Consider the following 26,793-nt stretch of genomic DNA (forward strand, 5'->3'; position numbering starts at 1 on the left):
CAGTTGTTCCACCGTGCGCCGTACCTGCTACTGAAGATAGCGGCTGCATGGAACTTACACTCTTTTGTAATCGGGGATAGGTACCAGGGAAAACAAAAGTGCTATTCTCTTCCTGTTTTGGTTGCACAATGCTCGATGCACTTTCTTTGTGCCATAAATGGAACCTTAATTTTCCCTGGAGTTCGCACCCAGAGGCAGGGTCCTGCACGGGTCTGAGTTTTTTCCTGAACCAGAACCGCAACATGCAATACCACACCCACCCCACCACCTGCACATATGACCATTTCATTCCGTAATCCCACCTGACCCTTTTACACAAGATCCACAGCCTGACCTGAAACCACAAGTGTAAGCTGTTCAAATAAATTGGTTAGGCAGCACATTAAAATGATAATCTTGGACATATGATACATGTGAAACTAATATATTACATTTTAAAGCAAAGGTAACCCAGGAAATATGATTCAGATTAATATTTTTTGCTTACTGACATAATATTGAGCAGCACATCTCCACAGTTAGCGTGCCTGTTAGTAACGCACCTGATTGAAGCAGCTCTCATATTCCAGCTGGCGCAGGACACAGAGTCGACACGACGTCAGCAGTCAGAGGATTAAAATGAATAATGAATAAATAATTATTTTTGTAACATATATTATTCATCCAACACCCGTGATCCAACCTGCATGTCCTTTTTTTCACCCATAACTGAACCTGGAAGTAAAATGAAGACAAAATACTATCCACAAATTACCTTTGTTTGCAAGTCACCCACTGAGCACCCACCCTGATGCAGGACACTGCACTCTGTCAAACCTTAAATGTCTCTAAAACAGGGGTGTCAAACGTACAATCAGGGGCCAGAACCATCCCGCCAAAGAGTCCAATCCGGCCCTCTAGACGACTTAGCACACCTAATGTTGATGCACATGTGAAGGCTGTTTGGCTTTTCCACCCTGACCACAATACAGCTCTCTGAAATAACAATGAATACTTTCTGTGGTCATATTTGAAAATACTGGACATTGTGCAAAATATTGTCAACCAGCAGCTTCAGCACAAAAGAATCTGCGTCAGATTTATATCTTAAAACAGTATGGGTGTAGCCCTGCTGCTGAGGCACTGACACAACTTCAGATTGTAAATGGTTTGTGAGGAAGGAGATGACACAACCTGCTTCTTCAACAGCTTCCACTTTAGTGGGAAATTATGAAAACAAAGTCACATGTAATGACAGTGAGTAGCCGGCTGACTGAATGTGGAAAAACTGAGACACACTGTTGAATTTCCACATAATTTTTCTTTCTTCCTTGTTTGGTAAATGGATGAAAGTTTTAAGAATGAAAGAAAAATCTGAAGTGGTTGTGGTTTCACTGGTCCGGCCCACTTGAATTGGGCTGTATGTGGCCCCTAAATTAAATGCACCCCTACTCTAAAACTGTAGAAAACACACCCTGGTGTATGACTGCAGGTCTAAAACTGACACACATGGATGGTTATGTCTCAAACACTGACTCAAAGCATTCATGTGCATTTATCTGAGCCACCAGGTGAGGGCACTGTCAACATTCTGAAGTGGCACAAAAATACCACCTGCTCAATGTCTACTTTGGTTATTTGATATTCTCTTTAATAATGTCCTCTTTGCATCTTCAACAAATTCTCCTCAGCAGCCAAACACGTAAGATACTCTGTGATTACTCAGTCGTCCTGCAGCCGTTCCAACAGTTTGACGCTGTTATCTGTATGAGTCAGTTTTCAGTCAGCCTCCTGCAGTAATGTTTGGAAGAAGTTTGGGAAATACTTTTTTTTTCAGTGTGTAGGAGGAACAAGCAAAATGTGGAGGGCCAGTCAACTGTGACATTTAGAGTTTTTTAGATTGTTTTTCAATATGCCCCTGTACTAAGGAGCCTGTGATGATACATAGCACTGTTCACGGCACATAGACATGCTTGCAATCATTTTTTCTATCTGTGCGGGCCAGCTGGGACCACTTATATCTTTGGCCGTGATGGAGGCATGGTGGTTTACACGTGGCCCCCTAATGAACGTCCCAGCACCAGGGCAGACAGGCTTGCCCTCGGGTTCAGTACCCAACAGAAACACGCCATTCTGCTCCGGGTGGACAGCGCATCTGGCCTGGGAGACTACCTTCAGCTGCAGATAGTAAGTACACTTATTTCACATATTGCTCTTCCTTGAGGAGTCAGTTTCTTCAACGCAGATACTCATTATAGACGTGTCATTTTTTTACACTTAACCAGAATTTCATGAGATACATCAGGTCTGTATCAGGTAGTAGACAAGCGTGTCTCATGTCTGAAAAATGACAACATCCAACGCACTGAATCGACACTCACTAATACAGTGAACCAACAGTTCGCCGCAGTCTGTCCGGTGATTGGCAGTAATGCATGCAAACACGAGGAAGTTTATGACATGTTGAATTCATGACATGTTTGAACTGTTGAATATTCGTCACGTCCAGATATTACACAATCATGGCAGAACCTGCACAGACTGCAAGTGTGGGTGTTTGGACAGAGCCATTATCTTCTTTACAAGAGAGACCTGGCCAAAATGGCAGAAAAGAGATGTTAAAAGAGTTCTCCAGTGATTTAGTGTTGCATTCTTTTGCCACAATCAGACTCACCATGGACAGTTAAAAAAAAAAGGGAGATCAGAATCAATGCAGCAAAAGAGATATTTTCTTTTTAATTCCATGCATTCGTCTTTCTTATTAAAACCAGGCGTCTACATTACCCACACTGCAACTCAACCGCAGACAGCTCAGTTGAAGATTCCAGTGTGTTATGCGAGAGGAAGCATATGTAGCCTTGAGTCGGTAGTGATGAGCAAGGGGTTACAATCGCAGGATAATCTCACTTCTCTCACCCCATACCACGATTTCTTTGAAAAAAAGTTTGACTACTGTAACGCACTTTTTACTGGCCCCCCAAAAAACACCACTAAGAGACTTGAGCTCGTTCTAAACTCTGCAGCTCAGCTATGAACCAGAACCAAGAGGAAAGAGCACATCAGGCCAGTCTGAGCTGCTCTGCACTGACTTCCTGTTACATTTATAGTTGATTTTAAGCTCCTCCTCCTTGTATACAAAGCCCTAAATGGGCTGGAACCGAGCTACATTGCTAACTCCCTTATTAACTGTTTGCCTCCAAGAACACTGCGATCATCTGCTGCTGGTTTATTGGAGGTTCCCAGCAACAGTCAGAAGAAGATCAGGGATGCAGCCTTTGTCAGTTACGCCCCAAAGCTATGGAACACACTACCTACAAACATCAGGGAAGCTAGCTCGCTAAATATTTTTATAAGAAATCTAAAAGCACATCTGTTCACATTAGCGTTTAACGAGCTCTGACTTCCTCATACAGGTCTGAAACTCTTTCTATTTGCGCGTCACGCTGCTGCAACTCTTTTAAAATCTTTACAACTCTATGATTTTATGAATCAGTTCTGTTTTATGTTCGTTCTGTTTTCATGTGAAGCACTCAGTGCTCACACTGCCCTTATTGTAAAGCACTTTGCACTGAATTTCTTGCATGAAAGGTGCTATACGAATAAAGTTTCTTATTAAACGTGTAGTCTTCAGCCCCACCCAACGCTGACTCATCTTTTTTTTTTTTTAAAGATATTTTTTTGGGCATTTTTTGCCTTTAACTGACAGGACAGTGAAGTGCGAAATGGGTAGAGAGAGAGAGAGGGAGAGACATGCAGCAAAGGGCCACAGGCTGGAGTCGAACCCGGGCCGCTGCGGCAACAGCCTTGTACATGGGGTGCCTGCTCTACCACTAAGCCACTGACGCCCCGGCGCTGACTCATCTGATATCACTTGAGGCAGTTTATCCGATTTCACACAGCTCCCTATGAAGCAGGGCTCCCGACATTTGTTGCACTGGTGCACCTTACTTCTTCATTTAGGAGCAGCCGCACATAATTTAGCTGCACCAAAAATGTGTCATTACACCTTCCGGTACCACCGTAATACATTTTAAGTTTTACCATTTTTGTCAGTTCCCATAATCATTGATGATTTCTCAACTAGGGATGTAAGGGGACACAGAAGTCACAGTTTGGTTCATAAACCAGTTTAGGATTCACGGTTTGGTGTGACTTCAGTACAGTGAACAACGCCAACACAACATCCATGTCTCGTACACTGCTCTTTCTCTGTTGCTATTGTAGCTGACCAGGACCCGCAGGTGGGTCCTCCAGCTCTGGTGTTTCATTTGCACTCGCTATAGTGTGACTGGCTCGCACGCTGATCTTTTTGTTGTGCTAGCCTCAGCACATGTTGCTAACGGCATTGGGCTTTGGTAAACTTTGGTTTCGCATTATGTGCTTCAATGTCATAAATGTCAGGCACAATAGAGTGCTCCAGAGATGATGTTTATCTGTAGGGTAACACCATCAAGTTAGCATCACCCTGGTTCCCGCGTCAAAAAGCCTATGGGATTTTTCCACTGGATTTTGTATTATTGCTGAAAGTAAGCTCTGTGGTACACGTTAGGTTTAGCAAGATTATCTTTATAAATGTACGTCACTTTTATGATTTTTGAAGTCTAAGCGTAGAAGTAAAAAGCTAACATTAGGCTATAAAATAACTACACTATGGACACATATTAACGTTAGCCCCCGTAACGAGGCTGTAAAGCTGTGGTCGGTGTCATGGCGCTCTGTTCTGTAGTCTCAATTAGCCACTTGTTAGCAACTGCCTTTTTAAGACACATAGAAGCTTCAAAATTCACAAATGGGATATTTACTGACACGTTTTATGTTGTAGGACAAAACGTGAAAATCTCTGAAGCTTGTGTTTTCCACAGACCTTATTTCAGGCATCTAACCCATTAAAAAACCCACTGACTTTGAGACCAAGGAACCATGAGTGGTAAAATGCTAACTCATGTCCAGGTTTTAGGGCTTATTCTCGGGGCACTCTAGTGAGACCAATGAAAGTGTTTAGTCACACTTGACAGATTCTCGGTCTCATGTGCGACTGAAATGGTCACACACTGGAGCCACTTTTTTCACATATGCAGTATTGCTCCCCAACACTTGTGAGCTGAGTTTGATGTGGAAAATCGACGTAGGCAGTCACATGGGAATGTGAATTGTTAGATATACTTTGCAGGATTTTCCTAAAAAACAGACTCAGTACTCCTTCTCAATCATCACTTATGACCCACTAGAAGTGTGTGGCTGTGTATTTTTTTCTGCAGTTGGGGTCGTTTATGGGTGTGTACCCCCACAGCGTTCAGGTGAGGTCGGGGCTTTATAAACAGGTATCGACCAGGTGCCAGACTGTAAGCAGCTTACGTTGGCTTTTCTTTTTGCTATGGCTGGGGAGAAGGTTTATAAAGTGAACGGCTAATCCTACATTGAATACCTTTAAGGACCTGAAAAACAAAGACAGAAAAGATATCCTTGCCTTTTAAAAACAATTCAAATCCCTCATGAAGCATTTTCGTGTCTCTCCTCCTCCTCAGGACAAAGGCAACATTAGAGTAGTGTTTAATGTTGGCACTGATGACATCAACATCGAGGAGAGCTCCAAGTTTGTCAACGATGGAAAGTACCACATAATTCGGTTCACTCGCAGCGGAGGCAATGCAACCCTCCAACTGGACGACCTGCCGGTCATAGAGCGCTATCCCTCAGGTAGGCCCTGCCCCGCCCACATAAGCCCAACCCTCCGACCCACCACAGCACTGCCTGTCCTGGGACAGAGCTAATTCCACCTTAGTCCAAATCAACCCACCTCCTGATGGATGAATCACATCAGTGTTCCTATCAATGTTTATATTCAAACTCTGAGGTTGAGAAATATAATTGCAGCTTTGTTTTATGTTATTGTGTTTGAAATGAAACATGTGTGGTCTGATATGAAACATGACTTTTTAAACCATAAAAAGAGAGAGTTACTACAATAGCTTGTATATTAGCCAGCTATGTCATGTTAGGCCTGTTAAATAGTGTTAAAGGTAATTAATATATGAATATTCAATTCAGGTTGTTTTTCTCACCATAAAAGAAAATAATAACAGTTGGTGCATTTTTGGACAAACAATAATTTAAAAACATGTCATATTTTGAGTTAAATGTTTAACAAGAGTTAAAAGAAAAAATAAGAAAAAGAAAAAAGTGTATTTTGTTGAACATAGTTTTTGTTTTTATATTTGTTGGTTTTTATATTTAAAGTGGTAATCCTAGGTAGTAGTCTTTAACACAATGAGGCTTTAGGTAGCTGCTAGTTAAAATGCTAAATGCTAGTTGTTGTGAGGTGTGTGTGAGGGTTCTTCCTGTATGTAACTCTAAACTCAGTCAGTCATATAGACAGTATGTGGCAGCTGTAACATTATTTCCCTGTGCTCTTGCAGATGTTAACCCCTGAAATGTCTCTTTAAATTAAACCCAATGAACAGAGAGTAAGAGTCCGCTCACTGGAAACATAGTGAATTCAGCTCCTCTTCTCTTAGCACATCAAGCTTACCTTAACGCAGTGACATGCTAACAATGAGCAGACCATTACTTTCTTTTCATTGCTGTTCTTTTTGTATCCAGCTCCTGTACCACGTTTGGATGTGCGTAATTACTACTGTGTTTTCATCTCTAAATTAAAGGCAACATTGATAACGAGCGCCTGGCCATCGCCAGACAGCGAATCCCCTATCGGCTCGGTCGAGTAGTTGACGATTGGCTACTCGACAAAGGTAAAAACCCTGATTAAAATTCCTTAAAACTTTCAGCTTAAAAAATACAACTTGAAGGCAGTTGAATATACTATATTGTGCACCATCAACTAACATCTAAAAATAAATCCATAACTAAGTATTTAAAAGTTGGGCAGCTGTAGTGTGTAATACTGTGTAAACTGTAGTGCCTGTGAACGTATCTTGTTAGTGTGTATCTGATAATATCAGGTTAAAGGGACGATGGAGAGATTTAAATGTGAATAAATGAGAAAATAGAAAACAAGTACTGATAAAAGATGCTTTATTAAGACTGGTAAATAATTCTGTTTATCATCAAATTGTAAACAATAAAGCATTCATTAAATTATATGTTGAAAATACAATTTTGTAATCAAATTAAAGTACATGCAAAGTATTGTGCCATGTAAGAATTATGTAAATTTGAGATGACTAATAGAGCAATGCTTTTTGAAAAAATGTAAAAGTTTTCCTCCTAAACTTCAGCAGAGCTCCTTAAATTAGCCTCTAGTCCCTTTAACAGTGAGCAGTGCTAGAGCTTATAACCTGTGCATGCTTCATAGGGCTGTTACAACAGTACTCTAGATCTCTGTCTCTCTGTCTGCCTGTCTGTTGCTCCTTCAAATACAATGTCGTGCCGCACAGCCATCACCATAGCAACCATCTGTCAGCCCCGTCTTCTCAGGACCCTCTGACTCTTCTCATCTGCTGCCTCTTCCTCCTCCTTCTGTTCTTTGCCTCTTCATCCTCCTCCTCGACTTCTCAGTCTCTTCACCCCCCTCCCCTTCTCCCTCTTCTTCTTCTCTGTTTTCTGTTCCCACTCTTATCTCTCACAGTCTCAGCCCTCTCCACGGTTCTCCACGGCTTCGATTTGCTCTGCCATGCTTAATCTATCCCATCCTCTCACCATGGCTTGGGGGTGGTGGATTGTGTAACACTCAAACACTCTTGTGTGTGTATGTATGCACGTATGTGACCACTGGTATGTATGTGTGTGTGGCTGTATTCGCGTGTGTCTGTCCATCTTCCTTCCTGGTGTGCCTCTGTGTGTGTGTGTGTGTGTGTGTGTGTGTGTGGTGCGTGTTTGTGTGCATGTGTGTCCGTGTAGGTCGCCAGCTGACCATCTTCAACAGCCAGACGACAGTGCGTGTTGGTGGAGGTGAGCGAAGTGCGGGCATGTTCCAGGGCCAGCTGTCGGGACTCTACTACAACGGCCTCCGCATCCTCAACATGGCCGCCGAGGGGCACCCGCACATCAGGGTGGACGGCAGCGCACGACTGGTCGGCGACATGCCGTCATCCTCCATCACCCCACAGTCAAGTGCTGCAGCGGGAGGCAACCGCTCTGACTCCGCCCCCTCCATAAGTGACATCACAACCACCACGGCCACCAACAGAAAACAGGGCGCCACACAGCAGGTCAGAGCACGATCACATTTTTCCCATCTTGCGTATGACCAATTCCGTCTGTGTGTGGTCATACAAAGACGTATTCTGCACACAGACATGCTATCGCCCTGCTGCCATCATCCTGCGGTGTGACAATTGGTAATTAAAAGTGTTAATTTGCTTTGATAAGTTTCTTTGCGGACTCTGTAAGAGGATTAGCGAGCACACAGCCCACTAATCAAGGACTGGAGGATAGCAAGATATGTCAGGAGGAGTGGGATTGTTTTAAACTGCACCCAAGGCAAGGCCGGTTTATTTATATAGCACACTTCGTACACACAAAGGCAATTCAAAGTGTTTTACATAAGGCATTAAAGTTAAGAAGACATTAAAAACACAAAGGGGAATTATGGAAAAACATTTTAGATTGAAAACAGAGACATCTTTTGCCTTGACTCATCATTATCAAGTAATTGTTGATTGCAATAATGGGATGGCTATAGAATAATAACACAATCGTTGTTTAGATTGGTTTCCAACAAGCCTCGCTTCATGCAACTCTGTCTGCCGACGGGTGCGATCTCGAGGGGAACTGACGACTCATTTAACGGAACAAAGGTGTTAACCTTTGCACAACCAAAACAGGAAGACGATAGAGCTTTTTTACCCCATAGCCATCGGTAGCTATCCCAAAGTACCAAAAAGTACTAATGCCTATGTACAGGTCGTGTTAACAGCATATTCCATAGTATTTTCTGATGAAGACACGTGGGATATGCTGGTGTTATTTAGGTATTAGGGACATTCTTTGGACACCTATACAGCACATTAAAAATATATGTCTCACTGGGGGTTTTGGGACACACGGCTGCCAACAGTTTGCAAGGCTGTGTGGTAGAGATGCCTGCTTTCAAACACTATGAAAGACTTGGATATCGACAGGTTTTCAAGAGGGTGATTGAAGGGATGAAAGAGGGAGGCAACAGTTTTGATGCAAAGAATCAAAACGACAAGTGACTTCAGATGTCCCACCTCTCCATATTTCGACGTGACAGCATTCATTTTTCAATAGCCATGTGAAGAGTTTAGTGCGAATATTGTCTTTTTCCGAATAACTCTTGTGCATGTAAACGTAATCGATGCAAGATCTTTACAGTTACTGTTTTGTTAGCGAAGTGATGGCAGTGTAGAGCTTTTATTTTGAAAGAATGTGCGTAAGAATGAAAGGAGTGAAGCTGTTTTTGACGTTGACATTGTGGGAAGCTGAGTCTTGGTTCAGGCTTACAGAGCCTCCACATTATTATTTATTAGCAGAAATGGCAGCCGGTAGAACAACCGAAGTAACTTTGGAAAATAAAATGCAGTGTGTCCTGTGTTGTTGGTAGTTGCTCTGAACAAGAAGCGATCTGGTTTTCTTTGCGACAGCAGCGCCAATAGTGGAGAAAAAGTTGTCTGTTGCCACTTTAAAGAAATCATAAAGATGAATACAAGGTGCCTCGGGGTCTAAGCATGAGGTAGATAATGATAAATGCTCGAGATTCAGTCAAAGACAGAGGAGACCATAAAGGTTTCTTTGGGGTGTTTTAGCCTTTATTAGACAGTGCACGGTGCAAAGCTGACAGCAGATATGAAGAGATAGATAGGAGGCAGTGAAAAGAGGTGATGTCATGCATTAAAGCCAAACTCGAACTGTGGACAATGAGATTACATGGTCAGTGTCTCAGACCCCTGGGCCACCAGGGTGCTCAAACAAAGTTTCAAACCTTGATTTAAAAGTCGGACCGAGTTTTATATCATCTGTGAGTTTGTTCCAAGTCTTCGGAGCAGAGTAAAAACAGGGTTCCTACAGTTATGAAATTCCTGTTATGAAATTAGCAAAGTTGTTTTCCTGGCAGTTGAACTGGCAGATTGTTTTGGAAAAGTTGTGAATATACATTGTTTTGACTTGTTCCTTGTATTTCTAATTTAAAATCTAGTGCTGCGCTGTGTAACTGTTGAAGCATGACTTGTATGTTGTGATACATATTGGCGTATGCAGCTTGTTAGCAGTTTGCTTATTTACCAAATGCCCAGGAAGTGCATGTTTAATAATGTATGGCTTACAAAAGACAAGTATAACACATGTCTGGATTGAAGTTCTGCACCAGAACACTTGATTTTGGCAACACCGGAAAGCCGCTCTGGTCAGGCATGCTAAAGGTCAAAAGCAAAGAGACAACCAGAGTGCCAGAGTCACGCCTTCCACCACCACGGCAGGCATCGGTGTAGCTGCAAGACAACTACAGCTGATGATTAATGAATCCACTGCTGCATCTAAAGATCTACTATCAACTGAAGTAATGTGGGCACTGAAGACAATGGACTCACATGATTCACACAGCTCTCGTACAGAGCTGTGTTTCCTGGCCAGCAGTAGTTGTAGGGCAAAGAACGTGTGCGTACTTCTCCACATTTAGAATTGTGCAGTGCTTCAAATTGCTTGTTGCGAGAGAGATTTCCAGGCAGACTATTTTAAACCACCTACAGGAACAGTGTGTGAGATTTAGGGAGATTTAGTGGCATCTGTGCAACCAGTTGAAACTTCTCCTGATTAGAATTTCTTAAGTGTTCAGGAGTCGAATTATCCGCAGAGGTGTTTTCCTCTCCAAAACAAACAGACCAGGTGATTTAAACCGGTTAAGACGCTGAATGAAGCAGTTTATGTTAGAAATCAGTGTTTCTCTGATGCTGTTTGGCACGTTAGAGACAACACCTGCTAATGTGTGCTCACTTTTTTTCTCTGATAACTTGAGATCCTGACGTCCAGGTTTTTAGCAGGAGCCGAATTATCCGCAGAGGTCTCTTCCTCTCCTAAACAAACAGACACCATGTTTTAAACAGGTGAAAACACTGAGTGAAGCAGTTTCATGTTAGTGTTTTCTGACGCTGCTCATCGCCAACGCAAATGGCCCTATCTAGAGCCAGTGTTTGGTTTGTCCGTTCTGGGCTACTGTAGAAACATGGAGGTGTAATGTGTCAATCTTTACCTGCTCAATATGTAGATATAAATACCTCATTCTAAGGTAACGAAAACACGACAACTCTTGTTTTCAGGTGATTAAACAAATCAAAACATACTTATTATATTCCATTTCTGCCAGTATATCCCCCCAAATCCTACACACTGGACCTTTAAATACAGTCATGGAAATGGAGTCAAATATTATGGGTAAAAATGCGTGGGAACCCTGTGAATAATGCTTTAATCACTGATCTGCAAATCCATGAAATGTAACACCACATATCTATCTGGAAAGTTGACTTATCACTGTAATGAGATGCAAGGATGTCTCATCTCTCACAATCAAACATGAATAAAAAAACAAATATGCTGCTGTAAAAATGACTTTAACCTTCCTCTGTCGCAGGAACTGCAACATGTTTTCTTGTTTCTGATAAATGATTAATACAATTTTATTTGCTCGGTTACATCATCTGTAACAAAAGCCGCATGCAAATCAGTGTCCTTAAAAAAGATCAGAGCCCAAAATATTTTATCAATAAAAGGCTTACATACGCATTTAATTTTCCTGCTACAGCTCATTCATACGAGTAGATTTGATGGCAAGTCTCAGCTAAGTGGTCCCTACCCACTAAATTACAGGAGGAGAAATGTTTTGTGTTAATGTTGGCTGTAATAGCTTTTCCATAATACGCATCTAGTAAACTGATGCAAAAGGGACTCTACAATAGGAACACACGACTGTTGTGTGTGTGAGGTGTATTTATAGTGGATGCAACTGCGGAGTCGATGCTAATGTCAGAGGATACATTATCAGCAGGTACACCACAGACTCTTTTGTTCAGATCACTGGTGAGATGTTGTCGGGCTCTTTGTGGGCGTCTGTGTGTACTGCAGTTCTTCTTCTGTGTTATAAAACTGTGCCTGCCGCACTGAAAAAGATTTTTTTTTCCCTCTCCAATGATACAAGTTGCCATGGAGATAGTGAGCCCCACTACCCGCTGCTTGCTTTCTCTCTCCCATCCAGACTCCCATAGAGAATAGCTCCTCTGTGTATAAACCGCCAGCTGTTTCAGACATAAATAATAGAACGCAGAGGGCTGTGAGCTAAGCCTCAGGCATCAATAATGGATATGAGCGCTGGATGGATAGCGCTGCAGAGTGACAGCGTTGTCACAGGGGCTTGTCTTCACACTTTACCTCTCAATCTCTCCCCTGTTTATGTGTTTTAAACGAACTATTCCCGCTCTTGTGATATGCTGATGTTGGTGCTAAATCGGGGAGCTGTGCACCGGAGTCGATACCACTGTATGAGAACTAGGTCAGACCCGCTATATGCTCAATAGGATGCGGTGTGTGTGTGTGTGTGTGTTCATCTGTGCAAGTCAAACCTCTCCTGCTGGCCCTCAAACTCTGCGTTTGTGTGTTGGTCTTGTTTAAGAAGAATCTACAGCCTCTCCATTGAGGCTGCCTAGTGTTGCCTGGCAACCAACCTGGCCTTAACCAGCACACACTCGCGACGTGAACACAGAATGCACGCACACACACAAACACTCAGGTGGATTGAGAACAATAGGCTTGAATTGCAGCACATTGCATCAGAGGAGGGGCAGTGAGAGATGTCTTCCAAAGGTGCTTCGGGTCCTAGCAATTTATCGATTTCACACACACGTGCACGTGGCCCATATTTTGGAGTGTTTTGAAGTGCTTAAGTCGCCCCATGGGTTCAGTCTTACCATCAGTACTTTGTGCAGCAGGAGTGTGTTACGTGCCTCCTCCTGAAGCCTATGGTTTATTGAGTTTTTTTTTTTTTTGTTTTTGCATGTTGAAAAGTAGAAGGGATTAATAATGCATGACAGCTGAGCACCAGCAAGGAGAAGAGAGTGTGAGTGTGTGTGAGTGTTGATGCTGGAGGCTGCTCTGAGTCACAGAGCTCGAGTTTGGTTTTGATGTTTGGTGTCTGTCTGTGGACGTGTGTGTGTGTGTGTGTGTGTGTGTGTGTGTGTGTATGTGTGTGTGTACCTGTGTTTGATGGAAAGACTGATAGAAGAAAACCTGAGGCTCAGAGCGGCGCCCGATTGGCTATCAGGAATCAGCTGACCCAGACACTTCCATAAGCCCTCTGAACATCAATCTCCCATCCACCCTCCCTGTCTTTTTTCCTTGCTATTTCCTTCGCTCTGTCTTTCACATCTTTTTCTCCATCCTGCCTTTCTTTCACTCGCTATCCATCTTCTGGAGATACTTTCTCCCTCCTCCCTTGCTCACTTTCCTCTTTTCCTGTCTTCTAACTCTCCTTTGCTCTCTCTTCTTCCATAGCTTTCCATATTTACCCATCACCTCCTCCCCCCCCTTCCTCTCCTCTCCTCCCTCCCTCCCTCCCTCCCTCTCTCTCTGTGGTTGAGCTCCAGTGATAGGCTGTTAATGCAGGCGGTGTATGAGTCTATCTCACCATCTGCAGTAGTGGAGCTAGTTTCTCTCCTCTCTCGCCAGGATCTCTTCATCAGCCTGCCAACTTCAGCCTGATTTGGTGTGCCTGTGTAAATGTGTCTAAATAGCAGTAGGGAGATGGAGCGGTTATAGAGCTTGTGTACGTACATGTGTGCTTGATTTCCAGTTGTGAGAGCAGCAGACAAGCTGTTGAATCTTCTGCAAAAGAGTGTGTGTGTGTGAGGACAAAGTGCAGCTACTATGTGTGAACTAGGCAGTCAGGGAGGCATGGACGGTCGTTGGCACTGTTCGGCTGCTCAGGTAGAGATTTTGCTCTTTAAGCATGCATTGCTCTCTCACTTCCTGTCTCTTCTCTCCTGTGTCTCCTTTCCCCCCCCTCTTATCGTTGTGCATCTGTGTCCGTCATTATGTCAGCATGCTCTGTTGATAGACTATGAAAAGATGGGGACAAAGAGGGAGGGACAGAAGGAGGGGCGGAGGACATATCGCTTTCTTCTGCAAACTTCTGTGGTGTATTGATGTGATTTAAGTCTTGTTTGGCATGTCTCTAGTTCTCCTCTTGTTCATTGTCTCCCATGTGATAGGTAGATCAATAGTGCAATCGACACCTTGCCGCTTGAATGGGGCGGTCAGCTGATGGGGGTTGTTGGGGTGGGGTGTCACAGATCAGAGGGAGGGGTCTTTCTTACATTTACCTGTCTGCTTTTGTTTTAGCTGAAATTCAAAACCTGTCCCCGCAGAGGGCACATAGGTTTCTCGGGATCGATAATCAAGCATGGCGGCGCGACATTGATCAGTGACAGACAGGGGTGATGTGTTTCCGACTGGCTGATTGGTTCTTGTGCTATTTGGATCCTGGCAAAGGCACAGAGGTTTATTGACTGGCTGAATTCCAGAGGCTAAGCTCACCCGGGCAGCATTTGACAGCCCAGTGGGCAGAACTGATTGGAAAGGCAGCGGAGGAAAGAGACAGAGTCAAGCATCAATAACTTAATATATGTTTCAGGCCAAACTAAACCACAGTAGACTTGTCAGGACCAAGACCACACTGTGCAAGGCCAGTGCAGGCTTTTTTTTTTCTTTCAGATGAATAGTGGCTGCTTCTCTAACCTTATGTAATATATGTTCTTGCAAAGACAAAGAGGCGAGGGAATAGACAAAGCAAGGACAGAGAAAAAGCTTAATGAATTTCTGTTTGAAATAAAGCCTGTAGGTTTAAGCTCAGACATCATCGACCACTTAGTGCTTTGATTTGGTTCAGATTCTGTTCTGGTCTGGTTGTAATCTGCCTCTAGAGCTCTTCTCTTTTATAGCTCTGCCGCTGTCTCCTTTATTCTGTGGGTTACTAACATCTACTGCAATGCATCACAATCCAATTTTAATTTAGTGCTGGCACTGAGCGCCCAGTGTGGTAAAACACACACACACGCACACATTCACATCTCTCATGCCAAAGCGTCAAGGCGGGCGATGTTTAACAGTAGTTCATGAATATGCGGAGCACATTAGCACGGTGTTAAGTAAAGACCGCAGCACTTTGAAGTCCTCCTCCTCCTATCCCGTCTTCCTTTCTCTCTCGTTCTCCCCGATTCCCCCTAAAATTCCTTTTATCCATCCATCTGTCTCTCCCTCCTCCTCCCCCTTCTCGCTCCTCATACTCTGGCTGGAATGGCAAATCAATGCACAGGTCCCCACTGAGGGTGCTTTTTTTTCATTCTTTCTTTCGTTTTTATTCCCCATCATTTTTAACAGCCTGAACTTAGAGTTGCCATGGCAACAGGAGGAGCAAGGATGGAGAGGAAAAAGGGTGCCTTTTCCACAGAGATGGGAGCGAGGCACGGCGAGCGAGCAGTGGTTGAGATATTGCTCGGTTGATGTAGGTTAGAGGTTGAATGTAAGTGGGTTATTGACATGGCGCTTATGGAGAGGTGTTGAGTAAAGGAGATTTTAATGAACCATCAAGGGCTTAGCTGGAATATTTGAAATAAAAACTGGTTTTAGTCCTCTCTTTGGCTTCACACTGCGCATTCTCCAACACACATGAACACCAGCCAGTATCAGATGGAGAGAGCAGAACAGAGGGAAGGTGAGGAGGAGAAAAAGAAGAGGGGGAGGGTCAAGAGAGTAGGAGACGATAACTGACTGTCCCCTTGTGGTTTTAAACAGGATTCAATATTTCTCTTCTCCCTCCTCCTTTCTTCTTCACTCCTCAGCACTCCCATTCTGGCCACCTGCCATCGCCAGGGGCCAGAACAGGCAAAAGTGTTTGTGGCAAACTGGAAAACGGGTGGGCGATGGATTGATGCTGTGTGCTCACACATGTAGAAAATAAACAGAAGGGGTGTGGAGCGCAGGCTGTCTGTGGATACAGTGTCTATATACGTGTGTTTATGTTCCTCCTTTTTTTTCTCTCTCTCTCTCTCCATAGTCGGCAGACGACCTGCTGGTGGCGTCAGCTGAGTGTCCCAGCGATGATGAAGACATTGACCCCTGTGACCCCAGTTCAGGTGAGACTACCCTTCAACCTCAGGGTTTCATCTTAACTTTTTTTTATTTACTTGGGCAAGTGAGTCAGAAATCTAGTTGCCAGAAGTGAATTTTTACATGCCTCTATATATATTATTTTATTTGCAATTATCACACAAGACAGACTGAAGTTAATTGTCGTGAAGAACGACCCTAGATTACCCGCAGTGGCTCTCAAATTTGCGGCAAACTGCACAACACATAGTTTGAGTTTTGCCCTCATCCTCTAAAGGCCTGGCCACACCAACCCGACAGCAAGGAAGTAGTGGCGATGAGGGCCGACGTCGCTTTACATTGCCTGTGTCTTAGCCATAAAGTTACAGTAAGTACACTGCAAAGATGACAGCCAGCAGCCAACTAGCACGGAGAAGCAATACCTCTCTATACAAGCAGGCAGTGGTAGTTTAGACTTTAGCCTTTTTTACTTCCCTTACTTTGATTTCTCTTCTCATGCACTGCTCTGAACTGCCAATCAGAGCAATTTCATTCACCGGCTGGCTCCGAAATCACCAAATCAAGCCAACAAGGGTCGACTGTGCCGAGGGTGTGGGACATACTGCAAAAACTAGGACGACAGACTCTCCCCGACAGCCCATCATCGCCTCACAGCCGACTGTCAGCTTGGTTTCTCAGAGCCCTAACGCTACAAATCTAAACTCCTGTTTCAGCTCATAAACTTTGTCTTACCTGCCGCTAATTCTTCATGATGCTGAGATGAGAAGGAAGCAAGATGTCTCACTCCTACTTCCATCATCAGCTCCAGAAAAAAACAATCTGTTTAATTCTTTTTTTTACCTCTCGCCTGATCAGGCAAGTGAGTTGCTAGATTTAATAGCCTGACGTGGCGTTTTGCAGTCGGGCAATCATTACTGTTGAGCCCTGCTCCCACAAACACACACATCACACTGTCTCTTTGAGGTTTTCTTGTTCTCCGCGCTCACTATTGCTCAGTTTTTTCCTGCCGCTTGGTCGCTCGCCATGATGAATTTTTCATTTCCACTTAGGTTTTTGCCTCCAGGCATTACCTAACACTCTCCATCCACTCCCCAATCTTCATCTCCATCCCTTACTCTGCTTGTACTCCGTCCCCCCTCCTTCCCTTATCCCTTGTTATTCATACTTTCTTTTTATAGCAGTTTCTTCTGTTTCCCTTCCTTTAACTTTCCTTCTTGTCCTCCTCCCTCGCCTCCATCCAGTCGAAAGAATTCACATGCAACCAGCGATCATTTAATATGGTGTCATACTGTATATCACCACACTGCAGCCCTCGCTGCCTGTATACACCATAAAGTGTCAAATGTATGTAATAAAACTGATATAGTGTGCACCTGTGCGCTGGCCCTCCTCTCGACACGGTGTAATGTAATCTGTTTACACATTATGTGATAATATGCAAACAGCTTTGGCTCGAAGCTGCACCCTTCTCTTGCCAGCATGTAGCATTATGCAAAATGCACGTCGATTCATAATTCATCATGATGATGCATTATATCTTCGTGCTCCAGCCCTCCACCCATCGCCTTGACATGTAAAACAAATTAATAATGTTCGCCGTAAACTGTAATGTAACATCACGTGGCTCCCCCTCTCTCCTTACAGCCCGCCCTCCCCTCCCGGAGGTGAAAGTGTTCCCAGGTCCGTCTGAGGTGGTCCGAGAGAGCAGCAGCACCACAGGTATGGTGGTGGGCATTGTGGCAGCCGCAGCCCTCTGCATCCTCATCCTCCTCTACGCCATGTACAAGTACCGCAACCGCGACGAGGGCTCCTACCACGTGGACGAGAGCCGCAACTACATCAGTAACTCAGCCACACAGCCCAACGGTAGCGCCAAGGACAAGCCGCTGGGGATCGCCAAGATCTCCAAGAACAAGAAGAACAAAGACAAGGAGTACTACGTCTGAGGCGGAAGACGTCCGACACACAGACATATACGCATACACCTTTATATATAACGGTATATGTACATAAATAGATATATTCTCAAAAAAAAAAGATACACACGTACAATACACACCGACATAGACATGCTGATGTTAATGTTTACTCTCCAATAATCACATCTGCACACATGCTGGCAAGCACAAACATATACACACTCAAGCACACATACATTTAAGCACAAACATACACACACACATACAAACTGGCCCAAGGGCATGGACCCTTATTGTACAGTATTTACCAATGAGCAGAGCCTCTGAGAGAGGCTTGTTTTATGAACATAAACACCATTCCAAATGATTTAAAAAAGCACCAGTTCAACTCCCAGTTAAGAACCATTTTGGGGCCAGCCAGATAAAAAAAAAGACCCCTGCCACAGCGGGACCTCTCCTGTTGGACTCACAGAGGTCAAGGAAGGCTTTTAAGTGAAGCACGTGGCAGACTGAGTGTGTTGAGCGAGGGGGTAGAGCACCAGAACAAAGATGATGTAAAAGCACCAAGACAAGCACTAAGTGTCTCTTCCAAGCTTCTTTGGCCTTCCTCCCTGTTAGCAGACGGGACACGATGACGCACTGAGGATGCTGAAGAAACAAGCACACCCAACAGTCCAAGTGTGACGCCGAGCAACAGGACAGGAAATCAGGGTGTAGCCATAGAGACGGTGAATTACGAGTGAACAGGCAGAGGCAGGGCTGGTGCCGTTGATTTAACGGACGGGCTGCGGTGCTGACGTTTTACAGCACCCTGTAAATCACAAAGTTGGAATCAGCGGAGAGATATTTTCCTGGACAGGATACTTGAGACTTCAGATGCTACCTACAGACACCAGTCGCGCATAACTGTGGTGTCACACACACACACACACACACACACACACACACACAGCACACATGCACACACACAAAAATATAAACACATGCAGATATACACGTACCTGCAATGCTAAAGACCCACCATATCTTCATAACTGACACTGAAGACTATACAAGAAGACAATGGTGAAAACGACCATTATGATAATTGTTATGGCAATGATAATGATGAATATGAAGAACATTCGGGCAGTATAGACTCTTTGGGGAAGGGAGGGGGGGTCTTATTGCACGTGAATTATCTTACTCCGTGTGATTTATACCGCGTTGAAACTCCAGAGGTTACACCGTGACGCACCACCATCATAAACCTTGGCTTGAAGTATTCCCTAAGTACAAATGGTTTTTCAGTCTGTGGGATTCAACCATGATTTAATCTCTGAATCGACTCTCAGTTCAAATCCTCATTGACAAAAGTGTGACCATCTCGAGTGTGTGCTGCATGCCTGAGTCTCTGAGCTGTGCCGTGAAGTGGTGGCGTGTCCCACTAAGTCCAGAGGTGGTAGGGTTTGTTTGTGGGAGGAGGAAGAGGAGGAAGAGGAGGAGGAGGAGGAAGGGGGGTTGTTGCGGGTTGTAACTCCAGAGCAACGCCTGGATGTGTGCGCCCACCACAGGCCGCATCCTGTTTTCTAGCCTCATGTCTTATAGGCCACGCCCACTATACCTGCTCTAATCAACCACCTTTTTATAGCAAAAACCAGCCGAGGAAAAGAATCAAAAACAGAACAAAGTAAATGTTACCATGTGTTGCTAATAGATAGAAAAGTCCAGTTCATGATGCCATTGACTATATGACAACCTGAGTTGCTTTGATTTCATTGGCTCTCCTTTTTCTCTCTTTGCGTCCTTTTGTCTTCATGCTATTGGTTGACTGATTTATCAATGCTCATGACGTGACCAATACGCGACAGACAGATGGGTTTCCGATGGGTTACAGTATCTGTTTATGGACTTTCGCAGCCCTCTGCAGCTCAAGAATTGTAGCTCCATGATATATCAATACAAACAGTGCCATGACATGAACAAGCCCCTCCCAGTTCTTCCAACCAGTCAGATGCATGCAAAACGACCAGGGCAAGAAAGGACATGAAAAGGACTGTGTGAGATCTCAAAGTATAAAATTAACTTAACATTTTCCCTTATTCTCTCCATCCTTAACTGGCCTTGACCTCCTTTTCCTCCCTTCTCTTGTTTTCCCCTTGTTTAGTATGTTTCCCTCTCCGCCCTCCTCTGTGTCTATCGCTTTCTTTCCCCTCTCTCTCTCTCTCTCTGTTGTGTTGCCATCTGAAACAAAGGAGGTGTCTCAACCAATGGGATTCTACATCTAGGTGTTCATTAACCATGTTTATTTTCTATATGTACAATTTTTCTACAGTATTTACTTTTATTTTTATTGTTACGGTTCTTTGATGAACATAAAGTGGAAATTTATTATGAAAAATAGTTTTGAAGATTAATGAGTAAATAAAATATTACCCAAGTGAGCCTGGAGTGCGTTTGTTTGTTGGTTTTTGCGCCACATCGGCCACGAGAGCAGACCAGTGGCCAATTAGGACAAATTAAAAGTATCTCATAGTGTGTTAGGGGTCAAATGTTAAAGGGGCAGTTCATCCTAAAATCAAAAATACATATTTTCCCTCTTACCTGTAGTGTTAATTATCAGTTTGGATTGTTTTGGTGTGAGTTGCCGAGTGTTGGAGACATCAGCAATAGACATGTCCTGCTTTCTCTCCAACATAATGGAACTAGATGGCACTTGATTTGTGGTGCTCAAAGCGCAGAAAAAATACATTTGAAAAACTCAACAGCAATGTCTCTTTCCAGAAATCACGTTACTCAAGATAATCCACAGACCTTGTTCTGAGCAGTTTCATGTAGGGACTATTTTCTTTCTGATGAACTGCACCCGCTAACTGCATCGCCGCATCTACTCATGGATGAGAGACTCGTGCCTGTGATATCGTGAGATGTAAACATTAATGCGTCCTCCTCGGCTGAGCTGTAAGTGTTGCTAGGTGATGCACGCTTCCTTCTGCACAGTGATACAGTTTCACGAATACAGATTCCAGCTGGGGAGTTAAACGAGGAGATCGACAATGTTCTCGTGCCTGTTAACTCCAGTTCAGACCAAAGATTCGCTACGAGACAAGTTGAAACAGGCAACTACTTGCGATGTGCCATTTTAAACATTCTTAAAACCTGCTGGTTCACACCAATGCAACTAGATGAGACTGTGTATCATCTCTATGCAACAACTCTCTGTACCTCCGCTCTGTTTGAAGCTTTTCAAGCTTATTTTGTGGCTGAATATAATTTGTAGCTTCTTAAAATATGAATGAGGATAGTGATAGTGAAATACTGGCTACAGCTGCATTTGTAGTTGCGATGCAACAACAAAAAACAGAAATAAAGCGAGTATCAGATGGACTGTATTCATAATAAATACACCACAATCATATAAATAACCAGCGCCAATTAATCAGTCAGTGAGAACGTGTGTGTGTGTGAGGGGGCATAAGCACATGCAGCGAGCAGCAGCAGCAACCCAGCGTCCGACAATTGGACACCGTGAGGATGGAAACAGAGGGCATTACCGGCGGATTTCACTACAAGCCAGTTGGCTGCTGAAACAGGTGACGTGTTTTATGTTCTAAAACCAGCCGCCAGCGATTTGACCAGCGGAGTTGGAGGTGACACCATCAGCCGACTTGAGTCAAGCTCAGAGCGACTAGGTCACACCGCTGCAACTTTTCTTTGCGAGGTTCTAAAATGGTTTTGTGTCGTCACGAATCTTTGGTCTGAACTGGGCTTTAGATAGAGCGGCCAGTTAGCTTAGCTTAGCATAAAGACTGTAAATGAGGGAATGTAGCTTGGCTTTGTCGAAAGATTACAAACAAGTTTTACAGGAGTTCATATACCAGACTTTTTCTTTGGTGGTTGCCTGGAAACTCCTCAGAGCCAAGAAATGGTGAAAATGTAAAGTGCCAAGAACATGTGAAGTGTCGAATTACCATTTTTACCCTTATTTTGCACTCAAATTGACAAACATAATATGACATGAGATTTAAAGGTGCTGTTAGGTGAGTTCTGAACTTGACTAGAGCTGCGATGATGTTTAACCGATTAGTTGATCAAAATCATCAGCAACATCATTTAAGTAATTTTTCAACATGATTTTTTTGTCTGTGATTGTAAACTGAGTAGCCTCTGTCCTATTATTATGACTGAATGCAATCTGTTCCTCAGCATTTCCTTCCATTGGTCTAAAAAAACCACCCACTTTGAATGTTGTCACTCAATTAAATGGCCGTTATCGGTGGTTACCAGTCTCAACCTCTAGTTGCCGTAACAATTATGATGGGAGAGACAGCGGAAGTGAGTGTAATGTTAGTATAAGGAGTGTATAAATAAAGCGGCAGCCTGCAGGCCAGAAAATGAAACCAACGTGAAAGCGTCAGAAACTCCAGTTCCTCTAATGGCCACTTGAGGCTGGCTCCAGAAGTACATCAATCCTCATAGACCCCCATGATAAGATGGCCAACTTTACAGTGGAAATAAACAGCATGGTACAAATAAGAGTTTTGGTCTCCAAAGCTAATTTGACTGTACAGGGGGTGTATTTTTATATTAGTCATCTGTTTACATTTTATTAAGGCTTAAGTTATGCATGATTACTGGTGGGGCTGCTTCAGTGACAGCCTGTCTGTGAGTCAGATCCACCCTTCACTCCTCCACAGCTCCAACCTCTCATCCAAATATGGTCACCTCTGGCTCAAAAAAAAAACAAGATGGCGACAGACTAAATGCGAAACTCAAAAGAAGAAATGCCAAACTCTAGTTTTGTCCATTATTTTATACAATCTGTGAGGACAATCTGCGGGGGGAGGAGATGCTGATGTGGTGTATTTACTGTTACTGTTAGTAAACAGTATGACATTTTTTGGTGGATGGGGCTTAGCCGAGGCAAAACAGTTCTCCACAGACATAAGCTAGCGCTAGTTAGGAAGTTCTGTTGGCTTGTTTTGGAAGGAAGATGATGTGAGTGGTCCATTCAGAAATACTCATTCTGAGAGTCGGAGGACACTGTGGCACAAACTGGACCATTGGTAAATTCGGAGCACTATCAGAATTTACCGTTCAGTTATTCAGAGCACCACACTCTCGGAGTGGCAGAGCACACTCTGGGCACGCTGTCTGAGGAGACGGAGCAGCAGAGCACCGAGTGGAGTGAATGTGTGATAAACTTAAGGGTTTGTTAATTCATATAGAATATAAAGCTCAGTTTCTCTGACCAACAGGGCTCTCATTTTAGTGTAGAGAGTCAGACTGAATTTACAAACGCACCATGTCAGGTCACTAACTCTCCGGGACCACGAGTGTTACTTGAATAAGTAAACAATGACCAATGGGACCAGACTGGCTGACCCGTCTGCTCTCACTCAGTGGCTGGATGATGTCACAGGAAGCTTTGTGGTTGATTACCGTGCCAATCTTACAACAGAGGACGACACTTGAACGGTTTCCTCCAGTTTGTTTTGCTATCGAAGCTAACGTTTGCACGTCTTATCACTTTTAACCATGGTCGTCTTTGTTTTTGTTGACAGTCAGTGGCGGATGGTATGCTATAAAATTTAAGTTTTGAGCCATGACTCCTTCTATTCTGGCTCCCAATAACACAACAAGATGACATTTTAAGACTCCTATGTAGCCTACAGCCCTGTGGGGGCAATGGTATTTTGCCTCCAGCTAATGAAATGACATCATTGTGACGCTGGCCCTAAAAGGGTCTATTGGTCAAACAAACACAGGACTTTCACCCAGGAGATGAGGGTTCATGTCCAGTTTGAAACCAAAAGTCAACGTTGACTTGTTTTAACTGAGGTAAGTAAACTTGTCACGTCACAAATGTACATCTTTTAACCCAAACTATAATCTTTTTTATGACAAAATTGCTCCTGATGTCAAGTGATAGCGGCCATTTACTGGGCTGATAATGACCTTCTAAAGCTACTTGTAGGCATAGCAGGCCCCTTCTAACCCACACAAGGCTGATTACCATTGATAAGGCCATTTAACCGAGTGATAACATTTGAAATGGGTGCACCAAACTGCAACTTGTTCCTGAGGTTTACTTTCCATATTCTAAGACAAGCTGACATCCACTGCAGCAGTTGCTATTAGACATTGATACCTTTGTGACTTAAGTTTTTTTAATGATGATGACCTTCTCAGCACAGAAAAAACACAGGTCCCGTGAAAATTTACATCATCATAACACCCAAATCCATAAAATTCTGAATTTTTACAGTGATCACTCTTGTCTGTCCTGCCGTTATTACGGACATGTCTGAACTATCAGTGACCCCTTGAGTTGGTCATGGACTCACTAAGGAGCTGAGGGAAACAAAAATCCAATACGGTGCAGGTTTTCTATGATGCACATAATTGCACAATAAAATGCGAATAAAAAAGTATCACAAATATAATTCAATATTTGAATGCTCTCTTGGGTTCCATTAGAGGTTTAAATCATATGTAGCTTAATCGATAAAAAAAAAATAAAATAAAATAAAAGGTTTGCTGCAGAGCCAGGCTAACCGTTTTCCCTGTTAAGCTACGCTAACCATTTGCTGGCTGTAGCTTCACACTAACAGCCACATGAAAGCCGTATTGATCTTTACATCTGCCCCAGACAGCGAATCAGCGTATTTCCCAAAATGTGTCAATATGCCTTTAACTATCTGCTTCAAACAAACTATCTACACCTTGCAGGTTCCCACACATTTCCTCCTAATCCCTTCACCTCTTGCTTCATCAAAGAAAGGAAAGTAGCACCTTTTCTTCCAAGTCCCGCTGTGTCTAACTGGGACAGTAGACACACATAAATACCCCCTCGCACACACCACACAGGGCTTTGAAGTATGACTCAGTGCAGTGAGCGGTATAAGTCTCTGTAGAGTTGCTGTTTGCCGGATGAAAGATCCCCGAGACTGCAGGGTTGAGCTCGCATCCTCAGGTGAGAGAAGCTACGAGGACCTGCTATTTCAATAAACACCTCCCAAGTCTCGCTGTCGTGTTCTCTCACTGTTTGTCTTTCTTTTTTTTTCTTACTTTCTTTTTGTCTTTTGCTGAACAGTCTGTGCTCAGAAGTCTCGTGTTCAGCTGTAGCCATCTGCCAATGTTCTGTCCTTGACCACAGCCAGCTAAGATAAAAGACACTGCCCTGCTATATTCATGGGGTAAATAAGACACAACTTCAGAGCCAATCAGTTACCTCATGCCAACATACACCTCCAACATTCACTTTAACAGATTGAACACACCCTCACCAGCAGCCCAATAACACTGTAATGTTCACTGCATATCAGCAAACACAACTCTGCAAAACAGTGGTCATAAGTTAAGGTCAGACCTTCGGCAATTCTCTCGTAAGTCGGACCGTTCTTCACTGTTCTGTCATCTGACAGTTAATGGCCTCTTTGTTTGCGAGGACAAGGAGGGCGCGCAATTCTTTGTCTCCCCAGTTGCTCATCTTTACAGTGTCTGTCAGGTTTGCGTTTCCCTCTTGCTACTAGCTGCTCATTCCTGCTATCAGCTGTTTCCTGTTTATCCACCGCCAGTGGGTCGCACGTGCGGCGTCATCAACAGCTCCTCCCACAAGTCTTCAACAGCCCCTCCCGTTGGGGAAGGCCGCCTCAGTATTTTTAAACTAAAAGGGTTCCGCCAATATGACTACCCTACGAGGCGGAAAATTGGGCACCTCAGATCAACTCGCCAATCCGGCTCTGTGTGTCTAAATGCTCGCAGCTTGCTGACAAAACAGCCCAACATTTGCGGAAAATCTGGCAGTGTAAAAGGGGCTATAGAGACAGACAACCATTCACACTCACATTCACACCTACGGGTTATTCAGAGTCACCAATTAACCTTCATGTGTTTGGGAGGAAGCTGGAGTAGCCGGAGAAAACCCATGCTGACCCAGGGAGAACATGCAAACTCTAGTTCAAACCCCCACCCCAGTGTCCCTCTTCCTGTGAGGCGACAATGCTAACCACTGCACCACCATGCCGCCTTTGTAAACTGATATTTTGATGAACCTGGTTCACCTTAATTAGGCAGTGGTAGCTCAGGTTGTAGAGCCACTTATCTGAATAGTGGTCAAAGTGTCATTAAATTCATGAAGAATGTTGACCTTATTATTGGACGCTCCGCTCACCATGGAGTATCACAAATTGAAAGTCACACATGGTGAGTAACTGATATATAAATGGTCATTCTGCAGGTGAAGTATTCCTTTAACACAGTGGCCCAGTAAAGCCATCCCAGTGACTGAATATGCACATTGACACAAAACATCCAAGATAGCACCACAGATGGCAGCCACGGATCTGCGCTCCCTAGTTCTTTTTCTATGTAAATATCCACCGAGCATAATCCAACCCTGCTGTAGGCTATACGCTGTGTCATATCCACCTACCTCATGCATGTAGGCAACCTGTTACATTTATCATCCTATATTTATTCCAGCACCATGTGGATTCGAAACACTTTACACCCCCTAATGACGATGGCACTCCCTGATGGCAGTGGCACGTCCCACGGATGCTTGATCAGACTGGGATCTGGGGAGTTTGGAGGCTAGGTCGGCACCTTGAGCTCTTTGTCACATTCCTTGCGTGGCATGCGGTGTAGCATGGTGTACTGGGGGGGAGGGGGGTGCCATAGGGGAATGCCGTTGCCATGAGGGGGTGTACTTGGTCTGTAATGATGTTTGGGTGGGTGGCGCGTGTCAAGTGGCGTCCACATGAATGCAAAGCCCACAGCTTCCCAGCAGAACATTGCATTGTAGCATGGTGACTAATGTTATTTACTTTACCTGTCAAGT

General features: G+C 43.9%; 1 protein-coding gene across 19 annotated transcripts in view; it reads left to right on the forward strand.

The window, feature by feature from the left end:
- nrxn1a (neurexin 1a) overlaps positions 1 to 20,392 on the forward strand; it is an 83,660-nt gene extending 63,268 nt beyond the window's left edge. For 9 of the 19 annotated variants that reach the window (XM_033611355.2, XM_033611357.2, XM_033611356.2 and 6 more), the window contains 5 exons: positions 1,985 to 2,166; positions 5,505 to 5,676; positions 7,837 to 8,147; positions 15,998 to 16,076; positions 17,695 to 20,392. In XM_033611355.2, coding sequence (XP_033467246.1) covers positions 1,985 to 2,166; positions 5,505 to 5,676; positions 7,837 to 8,147; positions 15,998 to 16,076; positions 17,695 to 17,996 — 1,046 coding nt within the window. In that variant the 3' untranslated portion in view covers positions 17,997 to 20,392. Of the gene's footprint in view, positions 1 to 1,984; positions 2,167 to 5,504; positions 5,677 to 6,638; positions 6,729 to 7,836; positions 8,148 to 15,997; positions 16,077 to 17,694 lie in introns of all 19 variants that reach the window. The other 10 variants (XM_033611348.2, XM_033611351.2, XM_033611350.2 and 7 more) reach the window with 3 other exon arrangements.
- The last annotated feature ends 6,401 nt before the right edge of the window (positions 20,393 to 26,793 follow it).

Source organism: Epinephelus lanceolatus, chromosome 21 (genome assembly GCF_041903045.1).
Source record: "Epinephelus lanceolatus isolate andai-2023 chromosome 21, ASM4190304v1, whole genome shotgun sequence".
Lineage (NCBI taxonomy): Eukaryota > Metazoa > Chordata > Actinopteri > Perciformes > Serranidae > Epinephelus > Epinephelus lanceolatus.